Genomic DNA, 26,349 nt, shown 5'->3' with positions numbered 1-26,349 from the left:
ATTTGGCACTATGTATTCTTTTCCTGTCAAAATGCATTTATTTTCATCTTAAGAAAGAAAACAAAACAATATGTAACAATATAATGCTTATTTAACATTTTCCAAACAAAGCCTTCCACAGTACAAAGATAGAATTGCACTAAAATAGCACCGATTTAAGTAACATTAAACATAAAGTCTAAGTGGGAGTTTGACTCATTGAAAGAACTAGTCTCCACATAAGTTGCATTTTCATTGCAATGTGCATTCAATTTCTTAAACTCTCATCCTCCACAGTATTAATCTGCCAGTAGACTGTGGTTATCCGCTTTGTTACAGCAATCGTGAAGCTGCGTTCATGATTTGCATCAGGGTGGCAACGCCAGCGGTGCTATGAAATCCATATGAAGAGCGCTTGTAAACAAAAACCTCTCATTCTGCATTTTGGTGATTATTTAAGATTTGATGTGCTTCTGTGGTAATTAAAATACACCTTACAAATGCAGAAAAATACTTGATTTTTATCTGGGTTTGTTTTGTACATCAAATAGTGTTAGGAGCTCCTTCTTAATTTGATCATGGAAGCGCTGATGTGTGTGTGTGCAGAGATTATTTACTGAGATAACAACCTCTGCGGCTCTATCATAGGAGAGAGCGTAACGGTCAATTAGTGTGTTTACCATAGAATGTCTTGTGCTATTTTATGTTAGGCTTGTAGACTCCACTAGGTAGAAGGGCTCTTGTGTGTATTGAGTAGTGTGCATCAGTGTAATGACTCCGGGCGGACACATTACAAAGGTTCCGCCCTTCAAACCAGTGTTTATGCTGTATTAACAGTAAATCACGTTAATCGCGATTTAAGAAAAATACAAAAATAACGCGTTAAACTTTTTTCACTAATCACATGCGTTAACACGTTAATTTTGACAGCTCTAATTCTAATACATTGTTTTTGAATGTGGATTGACCGCATTAGCCATGCTTCGTATCATTTGTGAGTCACTCTTAAGAATTTAGAAGTCCTCAGGACGAATTCTAAGCTGTCGTGGGTTTAGGAGCTAATTTTAGTGTTAAAATGCTTCATAAATTACACTTAGATGAAATATACAAGTCCTAAATTTAGGAGTGACACTCCCCTAATGTTTAAGATTTGCTCCTAAATTTCTGCGTTAGAAGCTACTTTTAGCCTTAAGATTTTTTGTGAATACGGGCCCAGATTTACTGTATTGTTTACATAGTGGAAATTCACTATATTTCTTGTACTCATATTTGTTATATACTCACTGTCCGTCAACCTGTTTCTCACTCTCCAGCTGATAGCTATGTTCGTGTGTGGTTTGATGGGGCTGTCGCAGTTGTGTGTGCTTTTTCTCTGGTCCTCTGTGGTCGCTCTATCATCAGAGGCATTATCCTTCAAAATGTAAGATATCAAACAAATTCACATTAACATGCAAACTTATTTATTTTAACACAAGAACAATGGCTCACAATGTCTAATATTCTATCTTTCTGTTTCTTTTCAGGAGTTTTTGAAGTACTTTAAGAGCTCTCTGAAACGTGCTGTCTGTTGGGGAGACAGAATGGAGTTTATTAATGGATGGTATATTCTGCTCATTATTAGTGATGTTCTCACTATCACGGGCTCCATCATCAAGATTGGCATTGAGCAAAAGGTCAGTCAAGCGTTTAAGCTGAAATCCCTTAAAGTTTATATAATTGGAGGGGACCAAACAATCATGTCCTGATATTTCATGACTGTGTTTTAACCCTCAGAGCCTCTCGTCCTACGATGAATGTGGGATCCTCTTGGGCACATCAACGTTATTGGTTTGGGTTGGAGTTATTCGCTACCTCACCTTCTTTCAGAAGTACAATGTGAGATCAATCAATCACGTTTATTTCTATAGCACATTTAAAACAACACATGTTGACCAAAGTGCTTTGTACAAGAGAGAAAAAAAACACAATAACAAGACTAACTGTGGTTACACACACTAGGCACACTTATGGGCAAGGGAGAAAAGATGAGTCTTCAAATGAGATTTAAAAACATCAGTTGTGGCACAAGATCTAATATGAAGAGGCAAACTATTCCAAGTTGCCCCAACAGAGAAGGCACAATCTCCTTTAGATTTTGGACAGAACTTGGGGATGCTTAAGAGTAGACTCTGTGATGATGTCCTGAAAGTCGCACTGAAGTGCCTTGACGAGCGCTGTTCGATTCACTGTTTTGACGTAGATCCTACTGAAATAGGAACTGGGGGGACATGTCGAACGACTCGTCCCATTTTTAAAAATAGCCAATAGGCTTTAGTGTACAGCCACACGCACACACTCACACACCTTTCCACCGTGCTGCTCATGTCAGAGTTGCATACTGGGAAAACTTCAGAAGCGATCTCAATACCGGACAGCTTTTCAAAAGTTCTATCAACAGTACTACATAACCAGCCCACAAACGCACACAGCACATCGCGGTCTTTGTTAACGATGAGGCGGGAGCCATTGTGCCAGTACAGATGAATGAGAAACAAGCGAGTAAAAAACAATATATAAATTTTTTTTTATCACAATACACATAATGAATAAAAAATATTTACTTGAACTGTACATCCAAGAAATCTCCGGCTGCACCAAAAAATATCAATAAACATCAGCCTATTGTCCTCGCAACACAAACGCGAATTCTCTGATATTCCTCCTCCTTCGACGTGTAAAAATTCAAGCCAGCGGGCACACAACCAGGGAAGTTTGGGGATAGGGAAGATGATTTGGGGAGGGGAGTAACATAAATTACTCTTTTTCACCATGTTGTTTGCTAATAGAGCTGTTCAGCTGTGATGTCAATTTGTAGACAAACCTGGAAGTCTAATTCGCCATGGGTTCCCTCTTGATTTTCCTATGGAGTTTTTGAACTTATGTGTAAAATAAGGTCTGTGATAAACATTACTTGACGATACATGGACGTTTGTTCTACAACATAAATTACACACAGTCATACCTTAAACGTGAATTTTGAAGCCACTGTGCATATTTAAAAAAAGTATGTAATTCTGTATGGCTTCAAAATTCACGTTTGATGTATGACTGTGTGTAAACATCCACATATCATAATGTTTACCACAGACCTTATTTTACACATAAGTTCAAAAACCCCATCATAAAAACCCATAGGAACCCATGGTGAATTCTCTTAAGGGTTTTTGGACTACAACCTGAACAGCTCTATTGCTGCTATCACTTCATGTGAATGACAGGTGGCTGGAGGGGAGGGGAGGGGTTGAAACTCCTATGGCTATTGGTCAAACTTATTGTGGCAGGACTTCAGCAGAGAAGAGAATTTGTTGTGAGTAGGGGGCAAGTTGTTATATTTGATTAAAGATTAAGAGGGCAAACCATTTTTTTTAAAATAACGTGCACAGATAAATCATTTATAATAAAAACAGCAACATCCAATTAGAATTCATGGTGACTTTAAAGGTGTAGAAGACTAATATTGATGGAGTTCAGCAATGTAATGAGGTGCCAAACCATGCAGACCCTTAAAAACAAATAATAAAACCTTGTACTGAATTCTTTGTTTAACTGGGAGCCAGTGGAGAGATGCCATCACAGGTGAAACACACCAATGTACACGCAAACACACTGACAGTGTTTTCATTAAATTGTTGCAGTCAAACAATTACATTCTTGAAATGCTGCAGATATGACATTTCTAGATTTTGTACTTCAATTGGTTGAAAATGGACTTAAGATGTTTAAAATTCCTGCCAAGCTAGAGTCATTCTGCATATTTGCAGAAGTTTCCCTTTTTCTTATCCAAGCGGCCAATCCTAAAACAGATTAAATATAATTGCAATTTTATAACTATAGTTCGAAGGAGAGTATTCTTGATAAATGATAGCCTGCTCTGAATGTGTTCCTATTCTTCTTTTTTTTTTTTAAAGGGATAGTTCACCCAAAAATGAAAATTATAATTTACTCCCCCTCATGCCATCCCAGATGTGCATGACTTTCATCTACTGAACACAAACAAAGACTTTTATAGGAATATATCAGCTCTGTAGGTCCATACAATGCAGGGGAATAGTGGCCAGAATTTTGAAGATCCAAAAAGCACATAAAGGCAGCATAAAAGTCTTTATGAAACATGGATTTAAACACTGGAGTTGTATGGATTACTTTTAGACTGCCTTTATGTGCTTTTTTTGGACCTTCAGTATTCTGGTCACCATTCACCTGCATTGAATGGACCTACAGAGCTGAGATATTCTTCTAAAAATCTTCATTTGTGTTCAGCAGAAGAAAGTAAGTCATACACATCTGGAATGGCATGAGGGTGAATAAATTAATCGGAATCAGAATGAGCTTTATTATCAAGTATGCTTACACAAGGAATTTGTCATGGTGACAGAAGCTTCCACTGCAAGAGAATGCAATATATACATACATACAAACATATACATTTAAACATATATATAGTTTACATACACTTAGGTTGAAGTCATTAAAACTCTTTTTTTTTTTAACCACTCCACAGATTTCATATTTGCAAACTATAGTTTTGGCAAGTCGTTTAGGACATCTACTTTATGCATGACATGAGTAATATTTCCAACAATTGTTTCACTTTTAATTGACTGTATTACAATTCCAGTTGGTCAAGTTTACATACACTAAGTTAACTGTGCCTTTAAGCAGCTTGGAAAATTCCAGAAAATGATGTGAATTTTGTAGACAATTAGCCAATTAGCTTCTGATAGGAGGTGTACTGAATTGGAAGTGTACCTGTGGATGTATTTTAAGGCCTACCTTCAAACTCAGTGCCTCTTTGCTTGACATCTTGGGAAAATCAAAAGAAATCAGCCAAGACCTCAGGAAAAAAATTGTGGACCTCCACAAGTCTGGTTCATCTTTGGGAGCAATTTCCAAATGCCTGAAGGTACCACGTTCATCTGTACAAACAGTAGTATACAAGTATAAACACCATGGGACCACGCAGCCATCATACCGCTCAGGAAGGAGACGCATTCTGTTTCCTGGAGATGAACGTAGTTTGGTGCGAAAAGTGCAAATCAATCCCAGAACTACAGCAAAGGATCTTGTGAAGTTGCTGTAGGTAATTTCGTGGCTTCTGCCACCTCTGTGCTCAAAGTCTTGGGGTTTTGATGCCAGAAGATAGACTTTATTATCAGAGATAGCAAAGCCGAGTCAGTCTGCAGAGCAACTCCTGCATTTTGGGTTAGTACCCATTTTTATACATATGATCTACCAAGGCATGGCTAATATATTCCATATGTGTCACTGGACACCAATGTGGAGAGGCCTCACTATATTTTCTTTAGCGTGAACACAGGAGACTCAGTTTACCATATGCGAGGGGCCCCACATTCCATTCCAAGACAGACCTCTCCACAAACACACATTAAGATGCATGCTTTGACCATCAGAAATAATTGTAGAATAAAATGGCTATATTTACATTGATCAAACTTGGTTAATTTATATTCAACTTTATAAAAATATTTTACATTATCCCCCCTCTGGGACTTACATAAGTCCCACCTTCACTGTCTTTACTCAGAGTGCAGTTTCATAATTCAGTCGCCTTAGTTATGCTATCTAGTGACTAAGTTAAGTCACACAGCTTCACTACCAATGACCAAATTATGCAACCGCACTCCGGTGGAGATTTCAGAACCAAACATCTCCATTTAAGTTTGATTAAGAATGGAGTAAAAGATTCTGTTCCCTTATACTTTGATTCAATAATTGAAACATATAAGCATGTTATAAGCATGAGTGTGCAACTGGTTCAGCCTTGCCCGTGGTTGTCACAGTTATGTAGCGGATATCAAACATAAAACAAAATATTCATCATAATATTACGAGTTCTTTTTTGTAGTGTAGATCTCTTCAACCCAGATACTTTGCACATCGTAGAGGGTCACCCTTTGGGGAGAGGTTAGGCTAGCACTTACACCCAGGGTGTGGCTCATCTTTATTCATCTTCTTCGTCTTCATTTGAGATACTTGAATCCTCATCCAATGTTTGTGAATCCCAATTTGGTTTATAAACCAATCCTGATAATATACACTTTGGTTACCCTCTAAAATCACTTTCCCATTATCTTGACATCTTAGCATTTCCATTTGCTTAACCGTGGCTTTGATAACTAGTGACCTCAATAAAGGAAGTACACAACAAAACAATAGCTCTCCTATCATTATTGCAATTCCCAAAAAACATTCCTAATTTAGCAAACCATGCTCCCCATGCTCCTAACTTTAGATCAAACCAATCCCACATTTGATTATCTCTTCCAGCATTTGCTTTAACTTCGGTTCTTACGTTTTTTTAATTTAATCTTGACTTCACTAAATGTTCCTCCCGGAGCAGTATTATTTGGTATAAGAGTACAACATTGATCTCCAAACATAACACATACACCCCCTTTGTCTGCAAATAACCAATTAAGAGCCTGCCTATTTTGCCACGTCATTCTACTTGTTTCATGAACTTGTCCTAATGCAGATAAAGCATCATCAGTGTAATTAATAAATCTCTGTTGACTATAGTAAATATAATTGATCCATTCTCTGTTTTTATTTTGTGTAATCCAAATGAATATTGATTCAAACCTTTCTTTAACCCTGGGTTGACCAATTGAGTCTATAAACACATTAGGGTCTGTTTTATAAGCTCTCTTAGTTCTATTCCTATCTTCCTTCATGAATTGTCCTAATTCCCACTGTGCCATGGTAATTTCGTGAATCAATCATACTCTAACACATATCCCTTTCCATCCTAGTGGTAAGGAGGCCATAAGTTGTTCTTTTCCACAGACCCAAAAGAAGTCTGCCACCACTATTGTCTGAACTCTATTGAAGGTAATGCTGTAGTTTGATTTTCACATTCTTCTGGATATATTTTCATTCCCTTACAGGCTCTTACAGGTATATTTGATTGCCAAGCATTTGTTTTGTCTAAGTACCAAATAGTAGCACATCTTCCCTTGAATTCTCCCAAATCATGAGTTCCTTCAGGCTTACTATAGCACTCATACTCTTGGCTATAATCTATGTTGTACCATTTTGGGATTTCTACCTTCTTTTCTTTTAATATTTTCTTTTATATCCCCATATCTACACCAGCCTCCCCAATGTGGTTTATTAAATTGATCCTTAAGGATATAATTACCCAAAAAAGCCAAACACTCAGCTGAGCAATAGGGTCTAAAATGCTTTTTTAGATGACATAAGTTCTATTAAATTCAGCACATTTTCGGTAGTCATGTGGATTTGGAACTACTATTACCTTGTTTAAGGGTGATTTGGAACAAAGTAGGCAATTTTCCATACCTGTCTCTCTTGCTGTAAACTTTGCCCATTCGTACCATTCATTATTTTGTGCTGTTTCCCATAAAATATCTAATTTGCTAACTTTCTCATTACTATTGATATCATTATCAATGTTTCTACATTGTTTTGATATCTTTTGTTCTTTATTCAATTCTTGTTCTGTTGGGGTTATTATTGAGTTGTTACTGGGTCTTACCGAGGACTGAAAAATCAATTGTAGGGAAGTCTGGTTGAAATTTTGAGCAGTGGTGTTGGCTGTAGCTTGGGCTTGTAGTAGATAAGCTTGGGTGGTATTGATTGTGGCTTTAGCTTGTAGTATCAGATGCAGTAGATGTGTGATGATCATCAGACATGCTATTGGACTCATTCCTTCCACTCTCTTGATTCTTTATGCTTTGCTCAGCTGTTTGTGCATCTCTTTCTGAGCTTTTGCCATTCTACACTCTTTCATCCTGTGTCTCTGGTCTCTCCTCACTTTCTTCCGTATTGTCTGTTTCAAGTCTCTCTTCTTCTCTTTCCTTCCTTACTCTGGGAACTCTTGTGCAGTGGTTTAGATGATACCAGGTGGTGCTTCCTTCCACTTTTACTGCTGTTGGAGTAGCTGTCACCACTTTGTAGGGTTCCCCTCTCCTGGGCTCATTCCACTTTCTCCTGAATACCCTCAAATATACTTGGTCACCTGGGATGACTGGACAAGATGTCTCTGTCTCCTCTTTGGGCTCTTTTCTCTTTTCCTGTAAATAGATAGCTTTATGTATTGCAGTTAGTTTCTTCATATAAGACCTAAGTTCCATTTGCAATTGCTCTAGAGGGGGTCCTTTGTAGGGACCTCTGCAATATGGCACAGGCATGGGTCGACCCGTAAGCATCTCATGTGGTGTTAAGTGCGTGCTTCTGTTAGTTTGCATGCGATAGCTCATTAGTGCAAGAGGTAAAGCATCAGTCCAGTTAAGTTTAGCACTTTCACATATTTTGTTAAGTTTGGCCTTGAGGGTACCATTTACCCTTTCTACCATCCCTTGTGATTGTGGGTGATAAACACACCCTAGTCTCTGTTTTATTCTCAATTCTACAGTTTTTTGAATGAATGCTGATCCCTTATCTGAATTTATGATGGTATTCCAAATCTCAGTTCAGCTGGATTAACTGTATTACATCACTTAATGGTAACATCTGGATACGTAAGTATTGATGAATATGCTAGAATGCGGGCTTGAGTCAGACCAAATGTTCCTTGTTCTAGTAACTCCACAATTTTGTGATGCATATAAATGGTTACTGGGTATCCCATGGTTAATGTAGATGCTTTCTCGTATGTGTAATATACTGCTGCAAGGCCTTGTTGGTAACATGGTGGGTAACCTTGTGCTACGTTGTCCAGCTTAGTGCTATAGTAAGCTATGGGTTGTTTTTTTCCTACCACTGCAGGTCTCTTGCATCAGTACAGCTGATGCAAAACCATCAGCTCTGTTTGCCACATACAGGTGAAATGGTATAGTGTAGTCGGGATTACAGAGGGCAGGTGCTCTTTGTAGTTCTTTCTTTATAGACTCAAATGCTAGCAACGCATCTGTATTCCATTTTAGTGGAGTACTTACATTTTGCAGTCCTGCTTGTTTCATGATTTCTCTCAGAGAAGCTGTTTTTACTGCATATTCCTCTATCCAATCAGAACTGAAGCCAGTCATTCCTAGGAAAGTCGTCATCTGTCCTACTGTTTGTGGCAGTGGTGTTTTACTTAAGCCTTCTAATTGATTTGGTGCTATAGCTTTTGTGCCATATGAGATCAATCGTCCTAAATATTCAACCTGCGGCTGGTAATACTGTAGTTTTGTTTTGGATGCCTTGTGACCTCCTTGAGCTAATTTAGTAAGTACTTTAATAGAATCTCTATGACATTGTTCCAATGATGTGGAACAAATCATCAGATCATCTACATACTGCAGCAGAGTACTGTCTATCATTAGGTCTTCTAAATCAGCCTTGAGAACCTGATTGAATATATGTGGTGAGTGTTTAAATCCCTGTGGCATTCTGGTATAGGTATACTGTTTACCAGCATATGTGAATGCAAACAAGTGTCTACTTTCCTCTGCCACTGGAACACTGAAAAAGGCGGAGCATAAATCAATCACAGTAAAGTATTTGGCATCAGGAGGGACATTTGTCAGCAGTGTGTGCGGGTTTGGAACATCAGCTGGCCAATCCTCTATTATATCATTGATTGCTCGTAAGTCATGAACAAGGCGCCATTTAGATTTGTTTGCTTTGATCACAGGCAAAATTGGAGTATTACAGTAACTGTTTGTTTCCATTAATAATACTGCTTTCACTAGGCCTTCAATAGTGTCTTTTATTCCCATTTCAACCTCAGGCCGCAAAGGGTACTGCGAATTGCTTGGCAGGCGTGCACCTGGCTTAAGCTGTATTCTTATTGGGCTGGCTGAATTTACCAGTCCTACATCTGTGTCATGCTGAGACCATAACACGGTACCTGACACTCCACTTCCTTAAACAGTTCAGCAATAGTCTCTACCAGTTTGGGTGTTGTTATAATCTGCATTTGTATTTTTTTTTATTAATAACTACTTCCTGAGGAGTACCCATCAATATAGTCTCACACAAAATTTTTGTGTAATTTTTGTCAGTAGAATGAAAAATCAATGGATTTACTGTTGGTTCCCATTGGCACTGTTTAGCCTTTTTCATCATTGGCCCTAAATCTTTTGCTTTCCAATTTTCCCCTACATATAAGGATACATATGGAGCAGAATCTGCTACATTAAACCAATATTTTACAAATTCAGTTATATTCAAAGCTGCTCCTTGTTTGCCTATTATGATGTATTGCAAGGTCATTTCGATTTTTGTCCTTCAGTACCTTCCTGCCATTTCTTTTCTATTTTTGCATCACTCTCAGGATCAAATATCATCGTGCAGTGAAATTCTGATTTTGGCAACTGTGCTTCAGGAATCTGTGCTTCAATAAACTTTCCCCATTTATTAATTGTCTGTCTCACATCATTTTCTCTCTGTCCTATCCAGTACACAATTGCTCTTGGCTCAGAAATCATCATTTGAGTTCTTATTCCCTGTAAGTCTATATACACTCCCTCTGGAGAACACCAAATTTGAAGCCCCAATTTACATAATGCATCTCTCCCTAACAAATTAACAGGTGTCTGATTTGATACCAGGATAGGTGTGGTTGCACTTTTGTTTTTAGTTTGTAGACAAACTGGAGCAGTCATAGGAATTAGCTGCATTTGTCCTGAGAATCCTATTGTCTTTGCAAATTTTCCAGACAAGGGGAGATGTGAGGCATAATTTGAATTTACACACGTCTAAACTGCTCCTGTGTCTACTAGCATGGGTGTGGTTTTTCCCTCTATTTTAACCTGCAGCATAGATTCTTGATCAGCATTGGTTGTTAAAATTGGAAGCTGACGCACCCCTGTAGGATTCTCTGGGCATCCCTAATATCCTTGATTTGGACCTCCCCAAGGGTTTACTGGGCCTTGAGATGGACCTCGAAATGGCTGTTGCCAACTCCCCCCCCCCTTCCACCCCCAGGTGGCTGTTGCCATGGATTTATGGGGCAATCTCTCCATTTATGTCCAGGCTGTTCACATCCCCAGCACACTCTGGGAGGAAAATTATTAGGCCTGCCTCTTCTTCTCTGTCCCTCTTGTGATGGTTTTCTTTTCCATCCCATCGTCCCCGGCTGTTGAGCATAGACATTGACGGTGGGTGCAGGGATTTGGTGTGTATTTGTAGGGATTGCTGTAGGTGGATTTAGCTGGATAGTTGGTGCTGGATCAATTACAGGAGCCATTACTGTCATTTGCTCTGATTCTTCTTTCTTTACTGTAGCTTGAATCTTTTTCTTATGCTTATGTGTTAGTTCTTCAAGTTGTAACTGAGTCAGTTTTCTCTGTAGCTCTTTCTCTTGGTTCTTAAGCTTCTGTTCATTTTTTCTGTATTGCTCCACTGCATGAGTCACATGGTCACAAAATTCCTTGTGTGTTTTGGAGGTTAAACCGTCCACGTCCTCCAGCTTGCTCTTTATAGCTTGTGGCATGGCATCTATCACAGCACTTCTAAACAATGTAGCCATTAATGGGACTGCTTCTGGATTCCCTTCAGTTTCTTGCTTCCATCTTTTCAGTTGTCTCTGGACATATGTGATTGGTTTTTCTGTTTCCCCCAGCTGTTCCCCCTTTAATGCCTTAGGGTCCACTCTGGTTGGATATTCAGCACGCATTGCCTGCCACACAGCTGGACGGTATGCATCAAAAACAGTTCCATCCATGTATGAAGAGTCCACAACTCTGTCCAGATCAGATGCTTGAAGGATTTCTTCCATCTTTGCTCCTCCTACAATTTTTGCCAGGAGTGCTTTAATGTCCCCCACAGCTAAAAGTCTGCCCATTGTTTGTTCTTCATACTCTCTAATCCACTTCCCAGCCCCCTCGTGGATATCAGAGAGGTGAGAGACCAGACCCTCAAGGTCCTGTGTAGCCCAAGGCACATACTGTCCCTGCGTACCTTTAATTAAAATGGGGAGTTGCTGTGCCAATGGTCTAAGCCTTCCTCTTTCTCTTCCCTGTGCCCACCTTCCTCCATCAAATGATGATGACTCTTCGCTTTCTCTCTCCCTACTGTCCAATAGTCTACTTCTATTTCTCACCTTATCTGTGTCTTGTATTCATTTTTCTGTTTCTCTAATGTTCTTATCTATTTGTGTTTCTATTACTTGCACTTCTGCTTCAATCTCCTCTTGTTCTCTTCACACTTGCCCTAACAGTTCTTCTTCACATACCTTTTCATACTGTACTTTTTTCTAACGCTGTCCGTGTCTGTTCATAACAATCTAAAGGCAAGTTTCTCTCACTTTTTCTGTCCTGTTTCTTCTTCGGTCTCATCCCTATTTGTTTTTCTTTTTCCAGCTCCACATGACCCTCCATCTGCATTTCTCCTAAAACTTCTACAGTTCCATTGAGTATTGGGAACTGACCTTCTGAGGGCACATATGGAGGTGGTTTAACAAGGACCTCTTCTCTTTTTCTGCATCCTTCAGTATTTTTCTTATTGTCTTATATTTTTCAGATAATTTTCTCCTTTTTGAACAGTGCTAGCACTTCTCTCTCTTTTTCCCTTTTTGTTTCTCTCTTTTTATTTTTTTTACTCTTATCTTTTAGTTTAATAAAAAAAAATTATCAATGTTTCCATTTCATTGCACAACGCTACATCAAATGTCCCTTCCTTTGGCCATTTTGTCATCATATCTTTGGTTCTCTTTTGCCATTTGTTTGAAAGCTTATCTATAAGTTCTTTACACAATGGATATTTTAATCCTAATATGTCCACAGGAGTGGCAGCCATGATTTTTCTTATAATACAACAAACCCTATCTTTAGGAAAAATGTATCAATGTATCAATTTTTGTACAATTTTTATTTTTCAAATAGTATGGTCTTCCAAAAGAAATTAAATTATTTTCATTTATTTATAAACCAATTTCCCTTATTTTCTTCTATAACTTGCACTTTAATTGTAATAATTATACCACATACGTGTACAAATTTCCTATATATTGTCAATTTACTTTTAGGATCACTCTGTTTCCAAATAGTGCCAAACCACAATAACAGCTACTTTTTCTTAGATAAACTGAATTCTTTATTTCTTTCAGTTATTTTTACTTGGCATACCAAGAATGAAAAATTATTTTATCACCCTTCATTTAGATAAATCATTACATTTAGAGGATGAACGTATATCTTACTATTTTAATTTATTTCCTACTACAATAATCTGTAAAGCCAATATCTTGAAACAATTTTTCTAATTTCTTTCACCTTCACTTTTTAATACACAGCATTCATACAAGTCCCTTTATTATTTTGTGGGGTTCAAATTCTCATACATACCTATTTTCATACATACTTGTCCCGTTTTTTTGGGCTCATACTCATTCTTTGTCCTTTTATTATTTAAGGCTTATTCTCTCATGCTTTGCCCCTTTTATTGCCCCTTATTCTCTCATCCACTCCTCTCAAGTGTGACAATAACTGTGCCCCTCTGATTAGTCACACTCACGCAACGGTCCAGGAGGCACCCACTGTCCACAAGATACAGAGTTTATTTTCTCATACAGCCACAGTCACAGATATACTCACACAGACAATTACACATACACTTTTTACAAACACAAGGCCTTTATGAACACAGAGCTCTCAAACAATACAATACAATTCTAAAATGCAACTATTCTACCACCTCTCTTAGGTGACCTACCAAACAGCCCTACTCACCGATTCACTTCCTCGACATGACAAAAAGCATATTTAGTAAGATTTTTGCCTACCCATTTTGACCTCTGTGATTCACTTCCTCAACACAACAGAGCGCTATCCGCAGGACTTTTACACATACACTTTTCCTATTCTACACTTCCTGTCAGTTCTGCTCTCACTGATACACTTCCTCAGCACAGTGAAAAGCAATGCCCTGCAAGATTTTTGCCTACCCTGCTTCTTTAAACTTTATCTGCTTTCATTTACAGCTATCCATCAAAGACCCCTTAACAGTAAAAACAGATCATTGCATGCAATTATTTATTCTGGACTCAAAACCCTTTTATTCTTTTTGCTCTTTAAATTTGGCAAAGCTTTTTGAGTGTCCTTACCACCACGGGCAAACTCTGGCAAGCAACACAAACTAATTATATAACCAAAAAATGCTCACTATTTGTGTTGCCTGTCCAGCCAGCCCACCGTGATCTTCCACTCTTCTGCTTCTTCCAGCCCCATGTTGGGAGCCAATTTTTCGTGGTTTCTGCCGCCTCTGTGTTCAAAGTCTTGGGGTTTTGATGCCAGATGATAAGACTTTATTTTCAGAGATAGCAAAGCCGAGTCAGTCTGCAGAGCAAGGTACCCGTTTTTATAGATATGATCTACCAAGGCATGGCTAATATATTCCATATGTGTCACTGGACACCACTGTGGAGAGGCCTCACTATATTTTCTTTAGCATTAACACAGGAGATTCAGTTTACAATATGCGAGGGGCCCCACATTCCATTCCAAGACAGACCTCTCCACAAACATACATTAAGATACATGCTTTGACCTTCAGAAATAATTGTAGAATAAAATGGCTATATTTACATTGATTATACTTGATTAATTTATATTCAACTTTATAAAAATATTTTACAGTAACAGGTAGACAAGTATCTATATCCACAGTAAAATGAGTCCTATATCGGTATAACTTGAAAGGCTACTCAGCAAGGAAGAAGCCAATGCTCCAAAACTGCCATAAAAAGCCAGACTACAGTTTGCAAGTGCACATGGGGACAAATATCTTACTTTTTGGAGAAATTTCCTTTGGTCTGATGAAACAAAAATGGAACTTTTTGGCCATAATGACCATCGTTGTGTTTGGAGGAAAAAGGGTGAGGCTTGCAAGCCGAAGAACACCATCCCAACCGTGAAGCATGGGGGTGGCAGCATCATGTTGTGGGGGTGCTTTGCTGCAGGAGGGACTGGTGCACTTCACAAAATAGATGGCATCATGAGGAAGGAAAATTATGTGGATATATTGAAGCAACATCTCAAGACATCAGCCATGAAGTTAAAGCTTGGTCACAAATGGGTCTTCCAAATGCACAATGACCCCAAGCATACCTCCAAAGTTGTGGCAAAATGGCATAAGGACAACAAAGTCATGCTATTGGAGTAGCCATCACAAGGCCCTGACCTAAATCTGATAGAAAATTTGTGGGGAGAACTGAAAAAGCATGTGCGAGCAAGGAGGCCTACAAACCTGACTCAGTTATACCAGTTCTGTCTGGAGGAATGGGCCAGAATTCCAGCAACTTATTGTGAGAAGCTTGTGGAAGGCTACCCAAATCGTTTGACCCAAGTTAAACAATAAAATAAAATAAAATAAAATAAATAAGATATAACAGATAAAAAAGAGAGAAATATACAGTAGTGCAATAATGTTGTTAGAATATTTTATTTACAGATATAAAGTTACGTGCAGGTGATGTATTATATTGAAGAAGAGGTAGGATATGTTAAAGAATGTAAATGAAATATGGATATAAGTAGGAATGGATGGATTGAATATTGCACATGGTTGTATTGACCAAAGGAAAGAATTTGGGGGCAATTTTAACTGTTCATGTGGTGGATGGCCTGAGGGAAAAAAACTGTTCCTGTGTCTGGCTATTCTGGTGCTCAGTGCTCTGTAGCGCCAGCCAGAGGGCAACATTTCGAGGAAGTGTGCTGGGTGAATGGGGTCAAGAGTGATTTTACCAGCCCTTTTCATCACTCTTGAGATGATGAGAGAATTTTCATTTTTGTGTGAACTATTCCTTTAAAGATTGTTGTTGCATTATTCACTTTATCACTGAACATTACCTAAAATGTGAGCTCATCTCTCGAGGACGTCACTACAACATACGTTCAAACTTAGTTAAAAACTAGCAAGATGTTATTTTGTAAGTTGTGGTATTTGTATTTTATATGGTGTTTTCCTTCCTCAGATTCTCATTGTCACATTAAGAGCTGCATTCCCCAATGTGATCCGCTTTTGTTGCTGTGTAGCGGTGATCTACCTCGGCTATTGCTTCTGTGGGTGGATTGTGCTGGGACCCTATCATGTTAAGGTATGCAGATCAAGCCTGATTGGTGGAGAGTGTGATTGACAGAAACTTTTTCTTGTTCAGCACTTCCTTTACAAAAAAAGGACCATGGCAGTACCATAATACAGTGATGGAGATCGTATGGTAATACTATGAGATATACTGAAATATGCTATGATACTGTATGATTACTTAATGATTGCCATGCACCATGGCTTTTACAAAAAAAATAAAAAAATAAATAAAAATACTTTTTGTACTTTTGCAAATAACCAACAAAAATGTACAGTGGCTATTTAAAGTGTTATTCACCTCTGAATTTATAGTCTGTTTTTTTTATTAATTCAGTAATATTAATTTTCATTTTACCTTTTTAACATTATAGGCTACTTTGTGTTTAAGAGTGTAAATATATACCTTTCCCACTGAGAACGTGAATCATTGTGAGCCAAAAGTGTCATAAGCACCACAAAATGACCACGGTTGCTTCAGTAATTGTTTTTTCTTCTCTCATTTGCTTTTATGACACTATCGGTTAGGGTTATGTTTAGCTTTAAGGTATTGTGTATTTAAAACTCGATTGAGCATTTACTTTAAAGGAGTAGTTCACCTAAAAATGAAAAATCTCTCATTATACACTTACCCTGATGCCATCCCAGATGTGTATGATTTTTAGAAGAAGATAGAGTTCTGTCAGGTCTTTATAATGGAAATACACGGGTGCCAGCATTTTGATGGTCCAAAAGTCATATTTAGGCAGCAATAAAGTAATCCACACGTCTCCAGTCGATCAGTGAATGTCTTCTGAAGTGAATCGATACATTTGTGTCAAAAATAAATAGATAATTAAAACGTCATTAACTTTGAAAAAGCGCTTCCTGCCAGCAACTGACGTATCGCGTAGCTGTCGCGTGACGTAAGCGCGTGGGCAAGTTCACGCGAGAATTCTGAAGCGTCGCATATTTACAACAGAAGAACGAACGTCACCCTAGAGTTTGGCCATATCAAACAGCATCAGAGCCCTGGATGGAAGCGCCAATTTAAAGTTAAAAACTTACATAAACCTTTCATTGATTGACTGGAGTCGCATGGACTACTTTAATGCTGCCTACATGTGACTTTTGGACCATCAAAGTGCTGGCACCCATGTACTTCCATTATAAGGACCTCACAGAAATCTATCTTCTTCTAAAAATCTTCAATTGTGTTCTGCTGAAGAAAGACAGTCATACACATCTGGGATGGCATTAGGGTAAGTGAATAGTGAGAGAATTTTAATTTTTGGGTGAACTATTACTTTAAAAACCTCACCTTTTTGGGAGAACATTTAATTCACTTTTAGCACCACATAGTGGACAGTTCACCTCGAAACTGCCACAATACACGTCAAGAACATTGTAATATCATTTTGCAAAATGTAGCCAGAGAAGTCCAAGAGGGGTTCAAAATATTTTAAGTAGGTATTTCCCAATACCATTTTTCAGACAACATAATAACAATACTTCCTTTTCGGTACTCGCGATACGATACCTGTTTTTTTCTTTCTTTTTTTTTTTTTTTTTTTTTTTTTCTAAATTCCATATCAACAGTTTATTTAAATTTTATCAGCAAAATGGTGTCTAAATAAATGAATTCATTAAAACTGTAATCAAATGAAAATAGAACATTTTGGGGGTGGGGGGGTGCACTACGAGGACTTAGAGCACACTGGGAATTGGGCATGCCAAATTGGAGAGAAAAAAAAAAGAAAATAGAACATTCAATTTTCAACATAATATTGTAGTAATTTTATCAAATGAAGTGCTTTTATACAAAATCTCATAGTACAATCCAAAATACAACAATGGAGTTATTTTTGTCAAACAAAGTGCTGCACAACAGGGCATCACTGATGTGAGATGTTGCTTAAATATAAAAAAAGAAAAATTACTGTTGATTTTAGTAGTAGTAGTAGTAGTATTAGTAAGAGTAGTAATAGTATTACAGTGAATATTACATAAGTATATACAGAGTGATATATTTATACTTTTTTTTTTTTTTTTTGGAGTGAAGTCCTTTCTGTTTTTGTGTGTTTTTGACTGTAGCTTCTCACCTGAGGAAAAGCAGGTCGTGATTTAACTAGAATATGTATAAATATGTAGTCTGCATGTGTTGCATACTACATATTGAATTAGCTATCTGCTCGCTGTCATTTGCTATAAACAGAACGCGCAATTCTCATGATGGTGTTTTAGAGCTCCTTGGTATGAGCAGTCGGCTTTACATATAAATTCAAACATTCTTAAAAAAAAAAAAAAAAAGATCTATTCACTTTGAAGCGTGCAGCACATGTAAACTATATCTCATTAGATCGCAGCCTTTGCAGTTTAATTATCACACTAGGACATAACGTGATTTTAATTTGTGCACAGAATATTTACGCATGACATTCGTACGTCAGATGGTATCGTTTTTTTTATATTGGAGCATTTTTTTCGAGCACTTGTCAAAAGTACATGAGTGCAGTATCGGACCCGAATCTGATATCAGTATCGGTATTGGGACATCCATAATTTTAAGACACTGTAAAACATATGGTTTAAGAGTAAGTTTTGCCAGCCAATCACACATCTTCTCTACCTAGAGTTGTCTATAGAGTGTTCTGTGTTTTTGTTCCCTCAGTTCCGCTCTCTGTCTCTGGTGTCCGAGTGTCTGTTCTCTCTGATCAATGGAGATGACATGTTTGTGACCTTCAGTGGCATGCAAGAAAGCAGCATGCTCGTTTGGGTCTTCAGTCAGGTGAGTTTAACACACGCCTACACACACAGGTACGTACATTCAGTATTATACTAAAGACACTTTGTTCTTTTGCAGGTTTACCTGTACACGTTCATTTCTCTGTTTATTTACATGGTGCTCTCGCTCTTTATCGCGCTCATCACTGGAGCTTATGAGACCATCAAGGTAAGAGAAAGGGGTTGTGGTAGATGTAAAGATAGAAATGAAAAACATGTTTTTGTTCCCATGTTTTTGTGAACTAGCATTTAAATCATTTTAATCTTTATCTATTTTTATTAGGATTGTTATAAATTGTTAGTTGTTTTTGTTTTCTAGTTAAATTTGATTCAAGGTGAAGGCTAATGATTATATATATTACAGTAATTCAACAGAAAATGTTATTTGGAAAAAGAGAAAAACAAGTATGCACTGAAGAAAATGAAAAATTACATATCAGAAATGACAGTCTTTTACCTGACAAAATACAACAGAGATTTGTCAATTGTTTTCAGTTTTGAGTACCAATAAATCAAACAAAGTTGGATTTTTATATATGTAAAAATGGGGATGTTTGTATCATGATATCCTTTCATTTCCTTTCAGCATCAAATTCAGGAACCCATCCATATCACTGACCTGCACGCATTCATCGCTGAGTGCACGGACACGCCTTGCTCTGGAAAGTTCCGTGGAATTGAGACCTCCCCGTGCTCTTTCTTCTGCTGTTGTGACAGGTCTGTCACCTTGGAAACAAAGAAAATGCCTCATACTATCAGATCTAAAGGACCCTTTTCACACTTCCGGGTTTTGGAACACGGAAGTAAACGACTGCAGGGTAAACTTTGATAGCCGTGAATGGGAGACCATGGAAAATATGATTTTTGCTCCAACTTCGAAAGAAAAACACCACTGTCACGTTTCCACAACTTTCCAGTTGAGAAAAATAGAGAGCGGTGGATTATGAAATTCAGAAGAGAGAAGATGGCAAATTTGCTGTCACTCTCTCAGCAGCTGTATTAAAAACCTCACTGCATCTGTGGTAACTCGTTTTTTAAAACTAATTCAAGAGTAATATAACAAATAATGTTAATGTATAATGTAATACATTTATAATGTATTATGTTATAAATTTTACACTAAATAATTTTTAAAAGTTTGCTTGATTCATGCTGCTAAATAAGGTGGAAACATGTCATCACAGTCTGTGAAAAGGGTCCATAATAGTTTTGTTGAAACTGAAAGGTCAGAATTTTAAGCATTGCGAATGACTTAATCGAATTAAATATGATAGAAAAGTATTTAAAGTTGTTGATTATAAGTAAAGAAGTTAGTGGTTTGAAAGTGTAGGGAGGCCGACTCATTTGCAGTGCATGATGGGAGTAGGCGGTCACTGCAGAGCTTCTTTGGCATACATTGTTGGCCGCAATTCTTGGTGGAACGTTTCTCTTCAGGATCATGGGTAGTGTAGTTCTTCACCAGAAATTCCGGTATTAAACATTGTTTTTTAAATACAAATTTTAATAACAAGAAATTATAGCTTTAACAGAGGCACATGGTAGGTATGTCTTTAACGTTTATTGTTAAAAATCAGTTCCCCTATGAAAAAATTTATGTAATTTTTACTTCCAGAATCAGACTGCTGCACTCTATTGGCACAAACCAAATTTCAGAAAATAAGAATGGTTTCCAAACATGTTTTCCCAGCCTGGTCCATGGCAACATTTTTGCTAAACAAAATTGCATGCCTAATTACAGGTTTGGCTGCAGTTTCTAAGTGAAATGTCCAGTGGGGGGCGCCAAAAGTGAATGAAATGGTATCGAAATTAGACAAGGTTTTTAAAGGGTCACAGCACCCTCATTTCAGCATAATCGAGCTCTCACCACATTTTTAAATTATGCGCTCAGAGTGGGCGTGATCAGTAGCGGAGTGAGGGGAGAAGGGGGCGTGAACTCAACAACTATCTGATCCAGTCACTCAGCTTTATTTTAATAATGCAGTTAACAGCATCAAACATTCTCACAATTGCTCGTAACAGAATGCACAAATTATACTCTGTTTTGTAAGCTCACAAAACATTAATCACACTGGGAATTTTATATCTGTAATTTAATACGCAAATAAATGCCAAGCCGTGTGCTCTGTATCGAAAATATGTTAACGTTTTTTACACTTAAATAACTTTTGAGACTTATTCCAAGACGATGATTTACAAATATATGTGCTTAGATCGGTTAACACTCTTACATTAGGGATGGATGGATGCCGTTTGTGTCTGGGACAATCAATGCAAACCGTGTCTTTAACGAGTCCCAGTCAGAGACATCGCACATTACAGCATATCTGAAAAACTCACATTAATAAATGCGTGCTGCGCGAACATTTAAAAGGTGTTGCCTTTGACTGAAAGACTGTCCTGTCCCTCTGTCAGCAACATGGGTGGGAAATCACATCACAGTACTATCAACTCTCTTAACTGACTGATGGCGCTTGAGAGTTTGAATTGCTGAATGGCAACGACTCACTTGTCAAAGAGTAAAGGCCACGCCTTCTCATGAATAATATCAAGAACACCCGTGACGTAGATTTGCTGAAATTCAATGGAAAGCCTAAACCACGGACGTCACGACCTGTGACGTTGACTCGATGCTCATTTCAAACCCTGAAGATGAAAATATCCAGAAAAATCCCTAAATTAACCCGTTTCCTCTTGAAATTAAAAATAATGAATGTTGACATTCTCTGCCCTTGTGTGCAAGACATATATACCTGTTAACATCTCAAAAAATGTGTTGTGGTGTTTGATGACCCTTTAAGGTGAATATTAGATGGAGGTTTTAATGAGAAAAATGTACCTCCCTATCCTAAAACTTTAACCTAAACCCAACCAATAGTGTTTTAAAAGCAAATGAGAGGTAGACACTAAACAGGCATCCTTAACCAATGCCTAAACCTAACTGAAAGAATCCAAAAACAAAAGGAGAAAGGAAGGCACATTTTCTGAAAGCAACCACGTCATTTCTTGTCACTTTTATGACATTCGTCTCACGTGTCCACTTGCGTGCTCCGCTGGTCTCGAGCCGTGGTCTTCCGAGTCCAAAGTCCAACACTCTATCAGGTGAGCTATTGCGGAAGTTAATCACGTTGGATTAATTGTGTAAATGTTGGTGAGTCTTTAATACAAGCATTCAAATGTATAATTTTTTAAATGATGCTTTAGAGTAAAAGTGTTTTATGTCATAACATAGAAGTGTGTGAGCAATAGAGCAAAAAATAAGTGTTTATAAAGTCATCAGTCATTGTAGTCGTGACTTGTGTGAAAGTGAATAAAACGCACAGTTGTTGTAGCACCTCTAGTGTTAATTTCACCAGGAAACTGCAGCAAAACAGAATTCGGCACGAAAGAAGACAGTTTGTAAAAATGTTGTTATAGTAATGTTCATTCTATGAGACTAGGTTGGGATTTCCACACAAAAGTACCATCACCACTCAAGGCTGTCTACTCGAGCCACACTCAAACAAACCGAGTACCATTGTGTTTATACTCTTTAAAATCGACCTCATGAACCACGTGGCTTACTTATAGTTATTTCTATACATTACACTGGGATAGGAGAAAGTATAAAAAAAAAAAAAACATAATTTACCTTTAAATGTATCTGAAGACTGTTAGCTTGTAATCTGTTTGTCTAACCCTGCAGAACCACCACATATGAGGACATCCTCCTTGTTAACTAGTGAAGTCATGAGGCTTGAAGCCTGACGACACCTTCCTCTGCTGGTCACATTACAGTACTGCAACAGGACAGAAGCCAATGGTAAAATGAGGGAAGCTCCAGACAGAAGACCCAAAAAGTCACAGCCACTTAACTTTGGGCCTTAAGTGGAGGAGCACATATAAGATTTTAGTTAAACCACAATCTGAAACATTTTAGTTTTACCTTAACTTGTTTTTAGTTTTATTTCAACTTAAATCCAGTTTGCTTGATGCCCCAGTACTCTCTTAATATATGCTGGAAATACCACAGGATAGAGAATACAAGAAACTGCACACAGGCAAATGTTGTGTATAGTAATAATTCCCTAAATATTGATTCCACATGTCCATTGTGTGTGTGCGGTAGTGTGCAAGTGGGTCATAACTCTCAAATACTCTGAGAGACACTGCCGTGCGAGTCGTCAAAGAAACATTTGCTGCTCATTCTCTTTTACATGTTTGCTAAATGTCAAGTGAATTGTAACTAACATCTAGTAATGTGTAATGTCTGCATCTCACCTAAATCAGATGTTTCCAGCAGAGACCAAATTGCTTTTGGCTTGCCAAAGAATTTATCAGGTGTAAAACTTAAGGTAAAGTTTAGGTATTGTGGCTGGTTCCAGGCATGGGTAACGTAAGTACCGAACCATGCACAAATTACGTGATTCAAACATCTTTGGTAATGTTGAATATTTTCAGCACTTGAGCAAAACTAGCTCTCCCTGGAGTCATTCATAAGAGTTATTGTCTTATAGTGACCCTTATAGTACCCTTATTTATGATAAAAATGTATGTTCTGCAAGTATATGCCTCAAAACTGGAATTTTTAATGTTAATGCCTAAATAATCTCATGATGTCTCAGATGGCTTTTATTTGTAGTGTAATTAATACCTCATTGTTGGATGTGATGTTAAGTATGATGATATTCATGTTTTTTGATGAAGTGAATTTTAGGCAGATTGATGCATTATTTTACAGCTATTAACCAGTGTAATTGAATCACTCACTTTGCACACAATAATGTTGTTTTATAAATGACATTAGAGATCTAATATTTCATAAAGAATACAAAATGTACAATTTCCCATTTTTTTTTAGCTTTATTTTAAAACTCTTTGCATTTGTATTGATCCAAGAACACTGGTAAAAGATTAAGGGTGCAGTGCTCATATTAGAACAATAGAGCTTATCAAAGGAATATTCTGGGTTCCATACAAGTTAAGCTCAATCGACAGCATTTGTGGCATAATATTGATCACCACAAACATTAATTTTGACTTACCCCTTCTTTTCTTAAAATAAAGAAAAAATATGGGTTCCAGTGAGGCACTTACAATGGAAGTGAATGGGGCCAATCCGTTAATGTTAAAATTAACTTTTTCAAAAGCATAACCACAAGACGTAAACAAAATGTGTGTTAACATGATTTTAGTGTGATAAAATCACTTACTTTTTCTGTGTAACGTTATAGCCATGAAGATGTAATGTCAACAAACCCTAAAATGGCTGTAAAAATGATTTAAACAACTTAACAGCTCAAATAATACACAAGTTTTAACAGAAGAATTTGTGTAATTGCTTTTATAAAATTTATAAGCTTCACATTTCTGCTTTTAAACCCTCCAAATATTGGCCCGATTCACTTCCATTTTAAGTGCCTCACTGAAACATTATCAAATTTTGTATTTATTTTTTAAGAAATTATTTTTAGAGGTAATCAACATTATGCCACAAATGCTGTTGATTGCCACAAATGAACTTGTATTGAACCAGGAATATTCCTTTAAGAGTGCTTGACCCATATAATGCGTATAGCATCACTTAAGGGGACAAACAAGCCTAATTTTATGTTCTACAATATACTTGACTGATAAGAGAAGTGTATTGATATTATTTAAATTCTGGCGCTTGATGCAAGCCATTTACACAACCACAGAGCAAGTGGGACCAGTCATGTTAAGTAATGTGGAGATCTCTTTGGTCATATAACATGTTTCTATTGTTATTATTATTATAATTCCACCATGTTGTTTTAATGTATAATTCAGTCATGTTCTAGAGTAATGTTTCATTTACACTGATCAGCCACAACATTAAAACCACTGACAGGTGAAGTGAATAACATTATTATCTCATTACAATGACACCTGTCAAGGGGTGGGATATATTAGGCAGCAAGTGAACAGTCACTTCTTGAATTTCACATGTTGGAAGCAGGAAAAATGCGCAAGCATAAGGATCTGAGCGACTTTGACAAGGGCCAAATTGTGATGGCTTGATGAGTGGGTCAGAGCATCTCCAAAACGGCAGGTCTTGTGGGGTGTTCCCGGTATGCAGTGGTTAGTACCTACCAGAAGTGGTCCAAGGAAGGATAACCAGTGAACTGGCGACAGGGTCATGGGGTCCAAGGATCATTGATGCGTGTGGGGAGCGAAGGCTAGCCAATCTGATCCGATCCCACAGAAGAGCTACTGTAGCACAGACTGCTGAAACTTAATGCTGGCCATAATAGAAAGGTGTCAGAACACACAGTGCATCTCAGCTTGCTGTGAATGGGGCTGTGTAGCCGCAGACTGGTCAGAGTGCCCATGCTGACCCCTGTCCACTGCCAAAAACGCCTACTATGTGTACATGAGCGTCAGAACTAGATCATGGAGCAATGGAAGAAGGTGGCCTGGTCTGATTAATCACGTTTTCTTTTAGATTATGTGGATGGCTGGGTGCGTGTGCGTCGTTTACCTGAGGAAGAGATGGCAGCAGGATGCACCATGGGAAGAAGGCAGGCCGGCGGAGGCAGTGTGATGCTCTAGCCAATGTTCTGCTGGGAAACCTTGGGTCCTGGAATTCATGTGGATGTTACTTTGACACGTACCACCTACCTAAAGATTGTTGCAGGCCACGTACACCCCTTCATGGCAATGGTATTTCCTGATGGCAGTGGCCTCTTTCAGCAGGATAATGCTGCAAAATTGTTCAGGAATGGTTTGAGGAACATGACAAATTGTTCAAGGTGTTGACTTGGCCTCCAAATTCCCCAGATCTCAATCCAATTGAGCATCTATGGGAGTGCTGGACCAGCAAGTCCGATCCATGGAGGCCCCACCTCGCAACTTACAGGATTTAAAGGATCTGCTGCTAATGTCTTGGTGCCAGATACCACTGGACACCTTTTTGGTGGCATGAGGGGGACCTACACGATGTTAGGCAGGTGGTTTTTAAGTTTGTGGCTGATTGGTGTATATTGTGTTGTCTCTTTTGCTTTTCTGTTTTGAATTAATTTAAAGCACACAATCAGTAAATGGAGCACACTTTCTAAAACCTTTAAGACTTTCTTGTACTAACAGAGGAAGCTATACAAATTGTTAAAAAGATGCCACATTATCACACTCAGGGCTGATGGTATGTTAACCAAATCCATAAATCCCTATTTCAGATGTGCATCTGATTTATTTCATTTTATTTCGTGAATTGTAATTGAAACTGCTAAAAAGGACCTATTCAAATACTTTTTGTTAACCAAGGTGGTGAAATTGTGTACAAGAATGTACTGTTTACTATTTAGACCTTAAAACTGGAAGGTTTTTCTGATCTTGTCTGTTTGTTTTTTATCTTTTTTTAATAGTGTCATTGCACATTTTTCTGAATCTGTCAGTCATGTGTTTATCACAATTTTGATATGTATTAGGTTATTCAATAGAGAGATTTTCTAAAGTCTTTTTTGGTTATTGTTCCAGAATATAATAAATTAGACATTTAAAAAAAATGATAATAATGACTATACATGCATTTACACTGCCTGGCCAAAAAAAAAAAAAAAGACATGCTCTAATATTTTG

The 26,349-nt window shown here is 37.7% G+C and overlaps 1 protein-coding gene across 4 annotated transcripts in view; it reads left to right on the top strand.

Annotated features, from left to right (window-relative positions):
* Nucleotides 1-26,101, top strand: part of LOC127443863 (mucolipin-1-like) — a 47,973-nt gene extending 21,872 nt beyond the window's left edge. For all 4 annotated transcript variants that reach the window (XM_051702853.1, XM_051702852.1, XM_051702854.1 and 1 more), the window contains exons 8-15: nucleotides 1,293-1,399; nucleotides 1,503-1,652; nucleotides 1,753-1,854; nucleotides 15,902-16,024; nucleotides 18,662-18,778; nucleotides 18,854-18,943; nucleotides 19,361-19,491; nucleotides 22,457-26,101. In XM_051702853.1, coding sequence (XP_051558813.1) covers nucleotides 1,293-1,399; nucleotides 1,503-1,652; nucleotides 1,753-1,854; nucleotides 15,902-16,024; nucleotides 18,662-18,778; nucleotides 18,854-18,943; nucleotides 19,361-19,491; nucleotides 22,457-22,493 — 857 coding nt within the window. In that variant the 3' untranslated portion in view covers nucleotides 22,494-26,101. The remainder of the gene's footprint in view (nucleotides 1-1,292; nucleotides 1,400-1,502; nucleotides 1,653-1,752; nucleotides 1,855-15,901; nucleotides 16,025-18,661; nucleotides 18,779-18,853; nucleotides 18,944-19,360; nucleotides 19,492-22,456) is intronic.
* Nucleotides 26,102-26,349: the final 248 nt, after the last annotated feature.

This window comes from Myxocyprinus asiaticus, chromosome 7 (genome assembly GCF_019703515.2).
Source record: "Myxocyprinus asiaticus isolate MX2 ecotype Aquarium Trade chromosome 7, UBuf_Myxa_2, whole genome shotgun sequence".
Taxonomy (NCBI): Eukaryota; Metazoa; Chordata; class Actinopteri; order Cypriniformes; family Catostomidae; genus Myxocyprinus; species Myxocyprinus asiaticus.
This window is presented reverse-complemented; position numbering and strand designations above follow the sequence as displayed.